A 10093-nucleotide genomic window follows, 5' to 3' on the forward strand; every position below is an offset into this window, starting at 1 on the left:
TCGTGTTTGGTATTTGATAAGTATGACTGTGTGCGCGTGTGTGTGTGCATACGTGCATGTTCGGGAACTTGTATCAATTAGCGCCTTGCAGAAAAACGTAAAATGCTAGTACCAAACCCAGTCACATTATACTGACAACGCGGGTTGTGGTCCACTTAGTGCTGAGCGCCAAGCGCGGAAGATGCTAATACCATTTTTCCATATCCTTGGTATGACGCGGCGAGACTTCCCGCGCTCGAAGCGGTTGCTGTTAACGAGTACCCTTAATTAATGCGTTTCCATATGCTACAGAAACATACTGTATTTGTTTTTAAATTGTTTTGTTTAATAATTTATTTAATGCAATTGTTTTCGTCATGTATTTTCAGTGATGCAAAGAATGTTGGTTGAACTTTATCAAAAGCACTATGTGAAAACATGGGTTTCTCCGCTGAAAGTTAAAGAGAACAATATAAACGTAAATGAGGTTTATGTCTGGCCAAATATGGTAATCAAACCTGATACTGAGTTAGATACTCCCAAAGATGTAAGTGCGGACAACACTATATCGCATGATTCTAAGTCAACAAAAATAAAGCGTTATCATCAAGTATTTCAAACGAATGATGTCAGACATAGGGTGATCTATATTGTTGGTGACGTTGGAACTGGCAAAAGTTCCTTCTGTAAAATGATGATATACAACTGGTGCAGAAGTTTAACGGACGGCGATTGCAACGGAGTTGCGTGTTTGCAAACGAGTGATAAAACTGATAAAACGACCCACAGATGTCCTTTAATTCCACATGACGAAGCGGCTATTCGAGCAGACAATATCAAAGACATGAAACAATTCGAATTCCTTTTCTTCATACCTTTGCAGGCAATGTCAGGATTGCCGTTAAATGGAGGCCAAGTAAATGACTTATTTGAAATGATAAAAATACAATATATTAATATTGCGTCAAAGTTTGGCGAATGTTTAAAAAGAATCTTCGAAGAAGAATCAGAGCGCTGCTTAGTCATAGCTGATGGTCTAGATGAATGGACCCCACCAAAACACACACCTGGCCATGGCAGCTGCGGCAAACCAGTAGCAGATCGAATACAGAATGCTACATTGGTAACTCTTTCTAGGCATTCTGCGAAAGGAATGTTAAACATAAGACTTTCTGAGTATGATCAGAAAATTGAAATTCTTGGAATAGAGAAAGATGCCTTACTAGATTTTGTGAAAAATTACGTGTCAAAACTAAACAGATCAGATGAATATGCATATTCCTTTATGAACAGAGTCCGATTAGCAAGACTTGAACATCTAGAAAAAACACCACTTCTTCTGCAGCAACATATCTATACATATTGCAACAATAATAGTATTGGTAAGTCAGTTAGTGATATTTACAGCCAAATGGTAAACATTATGTTTTGCTGGTTTCGAGACAAAAAAGAAGAACACATTACTGCAGCTCGAGATTATGTTCATGGAGAACACAAATTTGAGCTAATGCAACTACCAAAGCTTTTGGGAAAGTACCCAAATTGTAAAGTAAATAAAATATATCTCATTATTCTTGGTAAAGCTAGCTTTGATGCGTTAACTGCCGAGATACCAACGACCAAATTTGGTCGCTTAGAGCTTCAGGAGTACGGCTTGTCAAACGACGTCATATCTAAGCTTATAAAAATTGGGATCCTTGCCGAATATAATAGTATTGATCCACAATACGAAGCAACATACTTATCATTTATCCACATATCGTACCTAGAATTCTTCACTGCAGTGTACATATCGTGCGTTTATGGTGCAGGAAAAACACATACTCCTGTGGAACATGACAGTGAACAAAGCAAATCCGTCCTAGAAGAATTATTCATAAAGTTTACTTCAGTTGCTGATGTTCTGCAGTTGTCACAAATGTTGAAAATGTTGTGCGGTTTGTGTCCGAATATGACTGTAGAAATTTCTCAATTGATCTCAAACAATATGGCGACTGATAAAAGTCTGATTAATTACAGGAAAGATATCCACGTACGTATGCTGTCATCATGGCCAGTACTGAATCGCCATAAACTTGTCTCTCAGATACAAACTCTTATAGTAGATTGTTTATCCGAGTGTGGATTGGACGATATACCTGTCATTAGTCTTTGTGATATTTTAATCGATTCAAATTTCAACATGTCTATCATATCTAAGTTAAAAACTTCTGACGTAGTATCCGTCAAGTATATAAAACATCAAAGCCTTGCCAAAATATCTCAATGGATAGAACAACTTCCGAACCTACAATACATATACATGCACACTGGAAGAAATCGTATATCGTGTCAGAAAAGTGACCTAGTGCGTCGGTCATTACAACGGGCAGTGTCTTTAAAAAATCTTACTCTGTCATGCCAATTCGCGGATAGTAAATGCCACTTCCTGGACCTATCTAATCATGATCAACTTCAGAGTATCCGATTGGACATTGATCTAGTTAAAACTGATTTCTTGTTAAATTTGAAACATCTAGAAACAATATACATTTATGACGACCGATATATCAATATAAACTCGCATAATATGGTGCCAGTTCATGTCTTTTGCAAATATACGTTTTGTGAAGGGCATTCATCTGACTCGTCAGAAGAGGAGCAGATTCAGAATGTTTATGAAGATATTGATTTTGACATTTTGCTTCCCATAAGGATCAATAAATCAGATGAAAAGGCCACTATCCCAAACAAAGGTGAACTAAACCACGACTTTTGCGGACGACTAGCATCAGCAGTAGAACAAGCAACGTCATTAAAACATCTATCATTGCGTCATGGCAAATGTAACAGGGAGCATTGTACATATCAAAGCATCGACTTGTCTGGACATGATCAGTTGCAAAGTCTCGGGCTGAGCAGCAACTTTTCTGTGTCTCTTTTAAATACTTCAAGTCTTAAGGATCTATTCATTGGTGGCTTAACTGACGCGAATCGCCTTCTTTTACATTGTCGGTACAGCAACCTAACGTATTTGAGTATACATCAATTGTCATCGTACACGGTTCCAATGAATTCGGCCATAAATACTTTAGGACAGCTACAGAGACTATCTTTACGATTTGTAGACATTGATGAAAATGCTCTCACTGTCTCACCCGAAATGAATAATCTCTGTGAAATAGACCTTGACGAAGTCGAAATACGTTTTCAGACGTGGCTTGCTTTCGTTGAAAGTCTTCTGACTCCCACACAGCATATACGTGTTCATGCTAGTAGGTTTGACGTAACAAAAAGTGAAGAGGAAGCTTTTCGAGAATATATCGAACATAATAAAATGTTCAAAGTGGTATTCAGTTCCAGCCGTACTTTTAGATTTCTATCTAACAAATGACTACTGAAAGCAGTCAAACGTCACAGACTAATTCAGAATATTAGTGAAATTGACTTCACAAGTTGATTCTTAGCCCGCCTTTGCACAATTACGGACTTGAATTAGGTAAGAACTAATAGATGTGGAACTGAGGCATATATTTATAAATATTTGCAAAACTGCATTTATTTGGATGACAGCATCATCGATTATGCAATATAATCTATTGTTGATTTATGTTTATATTTTTTTGTGTTCAACTTTATTGTCAGATGTTATTGTTGCAACATTTTATTAAGACTAGAGAAAATGTTTATGATCAGGTACATGTTTTGAAGCTTGATTGGAAAGGTGTTCAAAATCAAAACCTGAAACAGCGTTTCAAAACCGTTTTAAATAGAGTTATTTGACCAACAAAACTAGTGAGAAAGTCTATTGCATCTAACTTTGTGAGTAAGGGTTATTGAAATCCTTGTGAATGCTGAAATTTCTGTTATTATACCTTTTTGATGCAGTTTCTCCTAATAATTCCAGAGAATTAGGACCAACCACATTATCCCCTCCTCCGTACCTGCAAATTGCCAATCAATATATTTTCGTCTTTTAACAAGAATTAAGTGCGGACACAGACGTTAGGGCTGAGATATACCTATCCCCTCCACCCTAGCTTTAGAATACAAATAGAATATAATATTAATGAGAATTTTTAAAAGTATAGACTGACAGCAGGGGCAGGAATCGGAGGTGATGACTATGCCCCGAGGTCTGTGGCAATGTAAGGCGTAATTGCAACACAAAACATCTTTTTATTAATCGAATAGATTACAGTAAAAAGCTGCAAATATTGTATTAGGAAAACCTGTCAAAATAACATCATCGAAATTGTTTTTAGAATTAAACTGGATATCAGTTAAAAAATAAGCGTTTATCATATTGCAATGATGAAGTGCATTACATGATATTAGATCTTGCGTTCTCTTTTATGAATGCATCATATGCTTGTAGCTCAGCGTGAGAAAAAAAAACATGATACACGTAAGACCTAATTATCAAATAATTTCAGTATACAATATATTCGTACATTAATGTGTTTAGCTATGAATGTCTGGAATTATTTATCCTTACTTATTGAATATTAAAACACATTTACTTGAATTACAGTTTGAATTATTTCATGAAATATGTTTCTGTTGGAAGCAAAATGATCAATTCTACTGTTTTAAAATTGATTAATTCTGTACACTGTGTATAAATTGCAAATTGGTGTTTTAGATTTACATATTAATATTGAATGTAATTGTGTAAATAAATCGATGTCCAAAATCGTGACCGTCATAAAATAAAGTGTTTGTTATTATTTTTAGTTAACAACTATTTTGTCTTTCTTCGAAAGGAGGAGGTATCTTATTTTGCTCAATGTTTTCTGTCAGTCGGCAAGCAGAGCAATAACTAGAGAATGCTTACAGTGGTTGGTCAAATTTCATAGAATGATTGACTTTGCTCAGCAGATAAAACCTTTTACTTTGGAAGTCATTAGGACAAAGCTCTACGTCACAGTGACCTTCAAACTGAACACGGGTTTCGCTCAATGAAAAAAAATCCACTTTGGCTAACAATCGTCACACTTCTTAGGGTTAGTGCTTTTGGTTAGTAGCTCATACCTACTTCATGTGGGGTTAGTATGTCAAAGGTTATGGCCGCACTGACCTTCTGACTAATAGTTTTCGATCAGCAGGCCTTACTAAAGAATCTTTTTGCATTGGGTGGTCAAACTTTAAACGATGATTTCCTTTGATTGGTTGATTATCTCTGTTGTTTTGTGAGGCAGTAGGTAAAAGTCACAATGACCTCCAGACTGAAAAAAGTTTCAGAGAAATAACTTGAGAACGCTTAAAAGTTGTCAAATGTCATGGGATGATTGCTTCTGTTCAGCAGACGACCTTTATGACCTAAAGGGTATGTAGATCGGGGTCAGTCACCTTCAGTTTTAACATAGTTTTCGGCGAATGATTAAACACCCCTGTAGTTTACTGTCTTTAAACTTTGTAGAATTATTGTTTGCGGTCCACAGATGACTTTATTTTGACCGTCATAGGTCAAATGTCAGGGTAACAAATTCATACTTAAAAGGATTTCCGCTCAATGACTGGAGAACGCTTTTGCTTACAGCTGCCAAACATCATAAGATTTTTGTCTTTGTCGTCAGATGATTCCTTTGCTTTAGGGTAAGTAGGTCAAAAGTCAAGATCTGAACATACTTAATTACATACACTGGGGGTCAGTTGACTCCGACATCCATCGTGGGAACATATGTATTTACATAACAGGAGTTCTTATTATTATTGCCCTCCCCCCCCCCCCCCACCCCCTTCATTTTTTCTTGTGGGGGTTGAGTTGCCCTTGTCCATCTGTCCGAATTCGTGTCACGCATTTCTCAATAAGTATTTGACCCAGAGTCGTCAAACTTCACAGGATTGTTATTCAGCAAGGGAAGTTATGCTCTTGATGTTGTTTTACAGTACACATCTAGTCCAGTGTTTTGACACTTGACTTAGTCAAAAAAATTGCTTTAAAAGGGCCTTAGTTTGTGTCGTATTTAACTAAAATATATTTGACCCAGGATTATGAAACATCACAGGATTATTATTCAGGATTGTGCACTTGGATTGTATCAGAGATATCATTCAGACAAGAGTTATGACGCTAGATTGTCAAGAATATGCTTAAATGGGATACAAGTTTTTGTTGCAAGTATCTCAAAATATTATTTGACTTAAGAGTCATAAAACAGATGTTTTATATAGCGTGTGTTATAGCGATAGTTGTGCACCTGGTATTCTGTTTTGGATTTCACTCAACCAAACCAACATTATGGTCCTTGAAATACACACATAAAGGGCTTAAAAGATTGAGTTGCATATATCTTAAAAATATCTTAAATATATAATATGAATATCTTAAAAATATTTCACATGGAGTCATAAGATCACGTACAGTGACAGGTTTAGGGGAGGGGGCACCTACAGACTATAAATCTGACGTAATTAGTCCCTTACTTGTTGAAAACCCAGTTTTAGAGACTATAGGATTGCGCCTTTCCATCATCCGTCCGTCATTCCGTCAATCCATAACTCAAGGTCACACTTCGAGGTCTAAGATCAACATGGCCTTTTTCTGTCCGATCTATAACTCAACAATCCATAAAGGGGTTTTAATATGACTTGGCACACATGTACCCCATAAAAATATAAAGTGCCATGTACAAATTTCAGACCCCTCGCTAGAAGGTCATGGTCGCACTTGGCGGTTAAATATTTACATGGCATGAATAGGTTCTGTGTCGTGTCCGGTTCAGAACTTGTCCATCAAGGGATATGGCTAGGCATAAATGTTCCCAATAATCAGAAAACGTGCCATGCGCAAAACGCAGAACCCTAGATCAAAGGTCAATGTCACACTTGGAGATCAAAGGTCGATAGTTTTAATTCCTGTCCGATCCATAACTTACAGGATTTAAATATTAGTTGGTACAAATATTCACCTAGATGAAACGACATGTAATATGCTAAAACCCGGACACTTAGCTCAAAGATCAAGGTCACACCTGGAAGCCAAAGGCCAGCAGGACATTTTCCTGTCCGGTCTGAAACTCAACAACAGTTGTCATAGGGGACAGTTCGACTATTTCGATGCTGTATATGAATCTGGGCATAACTGGGCAAGCTGGAGCTGTCACTGGAGTGTTTAATGACTCCAGTATGGATGAAGATATTGGACATTAGTTTGAGTCCGTGTCAAAAGTATTTAGCAATGATAGAGATAAAAATAAAGTGTATCAAAACATTAATTAATATCATGCTAAGCAAAAAGTGGGCATAATTCATGAAATATTGATGCAAGACTGATGAACCTTGTGTCATATGGTGTGGGTGATGTCGTGGAACAACTACTTTAAGTTTGAATCAAATCAATTTAGAAATAACTGTTATAGAGTGAAAGGGCACAAAAAAGTTTAACCTGAAATTCTTAGTAAAAATGGAAAAGAATTTATGTAACACTGGTGCAAGAGTTCTGGTCCAAATATGGGTGATAAGGCGGAACAACTATTTTAAGTTTTAATCAAATAAGTGAGATAGAGTGCAAGTGCAGCAAAACTTTAACCCGAAATTTTAAGTAAAGTTGGGGATAATTCATGACGTATTGGTGCAAGAGTCATGGCCTTTGTGTCATATTATGTGAATGATGATTAGGAACAACTATTTTAAGTTTGAATCAAATTCTCTCTGTAATAACAGTAATAACAGAGATATAGTGAAAATGCATCAAATTAAACTCTAAATAATAGGGAGAATAATTCATGAAAAATGCCGACTAGAGTCATGGACCTTGTGTCATATGGTGTGGGTGATGATGTGGAACAACTATTCTAAGTTTGAAATAAATCCATTTAGTAATAACTGAGATAGAGCAAAAGTGCATCAAATCTTTATCCTGAAATTCTAAGTAAAAGCGGGAAAATGTGAGAGTTATGACCCTTATGCCATATGATGTGGTTGATAATGAGAAATAACTATTTTAAGTTTGAAATAAATCCCATCAAGTAATTTCATAGATAAAGAGAAAGTGCATCGAAGCTTTAACAAGGTGCGGACGCGAAAGGACGCCGACGCCAGAATAGGACAGCTCCCCATACTTCGTACAGTTGAGCTAAAAATCCTTACAGTGATTTTGATATTACTGGGCACAAATGTACCCCATAATAAGACAACATGTCATGCCTAAAATCCGAGAACCCTAGAACAAAGGTCAAGGTCACACTTGGAGGTGAAATGTCAATAGGGTTATGTTACGTATTGATCCTAGTTTGATTTTACCGTATAGCGGATTAATCATGTGGGGTTTTATTTCTGCTAATCAATAAACATCCCGTAAAGGGTTCGTTTTGTACAGGAATTACATTTTCATATACGGCTACGATTTTTTCGTCTCTATAAACTGGCACTGTACCTTCAATAACTTTTTAACAAACAACGATAAACATGTAAGATGAAAGGCCGAGTGAAGATAAATTATATGGCCACCGACTGGGTGTTATCATTTGAAAATTTGTATATAATAAACACACTTAACACTGCAAAAAGAGTCCTCTGTTAGGTCAAAAAGTAAACAAATAACGCCATTTTGAACTGCAAACAGCATTTTCCTCGCCTAAAAAGCAGCAAAATGCAAAACACGTCCACCCCCTGTCTAGGTTTATGATAAGTTAAACAAACTAATTTATGTGTGTTGTTACTGATGTAACTGAATGGACTGTGAACGGACTAAGTACTAGATTTTGCATTTGTATATATTTGTCAATAAATCGTTAATTTTTCAACCAGCAGTGTTATATTTTATGAAAATGTCTTTCAAAATGAATTACCGGTACTAGACCTACAGTTTTATTTTAACTCTGATTTTTGATCATGCACGGTAATGAAAAGAAATCAGATTTAAACATAGATCAGCTGAGTTAACTTCACTGTCCTAGATTCCGACCTAGATAATGCCACTTAGACATACAACTAACGAGAACGATATGTATTTTTGAGTCGTTTATTATGACACAGTAAATGCCGTAGCCCATGCACAGAATTTACTTCCAGTTTATGCAAACCGCAAAAAGTAATTCTGCTTTTCTCGAAGGTCGCAGAAATAAAAAACGCAGAAATAAACTACTTTAGGACAAAACCGCAGAATTGTTTGCCCGCAGAATTAACCTATACAGTATTCACTGACAGGCTGGCAGCTGTAAACTTCTAATATAAATTTGTGTTTTTAATATTAGTGATTGGAGTTCTTCTTAACTTTGCACCTAATGAGCTTGCTCATCTTTTAACAGTCTTTCCCAGAAAAGCCACCCCCCCCCCCCGCCCCCGCCCCGCCCCCCTCCACGCCCTGTTAGATTACGCAAGACAGCTCACTATCCGTGTCAATGCAGATTGCAACTTCGATATCATCGATGATGAAATAATACGCTGAAACCTAAACTTGGCTCTCTTGTCTCTTATATCTTTTATCAAATTTATTGGTCCAACAGAACATTTCTAAAATGTTATAACGTCGTGGGGCCCTAAGGCATTATAGTGGTATTGGTGTCTCGAGTATCAGTCCGAATACATCATAACAGAAGATAAAAGAATAATGCATTAGTTCTACATCTAGTTGGACAGACTTACCAAATACCCACATCCTCTCTTACACCCCACCCCCTCCAACTCCCCCACGCCGAAATCCAGTATATTTCAGAGAGTATAATAAATGAAGAATATAGTCAAACTAACGAATTAGAAACATTTCATAAGAAATAATAGATACAAGTGTGAATGTTGAAATCATAGACAATAGCTCATAAAATGTAGATATACAAAATATTTGACGTTATTTGACAAGCGAATATGCCAAACGCGCAATAGTTAGCTATATTTTAGATTCTAACACGACCAGCAAACAACCTACATACATGTAGAGCAAAATCTATCTCGAGTTATTCTGCAATAAACCTCTCGCGTGCAATAACGTCATCCGATCCAGGTGCGTAGCACGGTCGTAAAAAGTAGTAACAATTTTTTCTAACACTGTTGATACTAGTATATCGTGTTAGAATCGAAATAATAAGTTCCCAAGTGTGATTTATCGTTGTTATGCGAAATAATATATCACTCAGGCCTACGGCCTTCGTGATATATTCTTACACATAAGAACTCAAAACTCGGGTTATTC

General features: G+C 36.5%; 1 protein-coding gene across 2 annotated transcripts in view; it reads left to right on the top strand.

The window, feature by feature from the left end:
- LOC128551828 (uncharacterized) overlaps nt 1-4688 on the top strand; it is a 59486-nt gene extending 54798 nt beyond the window's left edge. For both annotated transcript variants that reach the window (XM_053532751.1, XM_053532750.1), the window contains exon 6: nt 369-4688. In XM_053532751.1, coding sequence (XP_053388726.1) covers nt 369-3352 — 2984 coding nt within the window. In that variant the 3' untranslated portion in view covers nt 3353-4688. The remainder of the gene's footprint in view (nt 1-368) is intronic.
- The last annotated feature ends 5405 nt before the right edge of the window (nt 4689-10093 follow it).

Source organism: Mercenaria mercenaria, unplaced genomic scaffold (genome assembly GCF_021730395.1).
Source record: "Mercenaria mercenaria strain notata unplaced genomic scaffold, MADL_Memer_1 contig_1744, whole genome shotgun sequence".
Classification (NCBI taxonomy): Eukaryota; Metazoa; Mollusca; class Bivalvia; order Venerida; family Veneridae; genus Mercenaria; species Mercenaria mercenaria.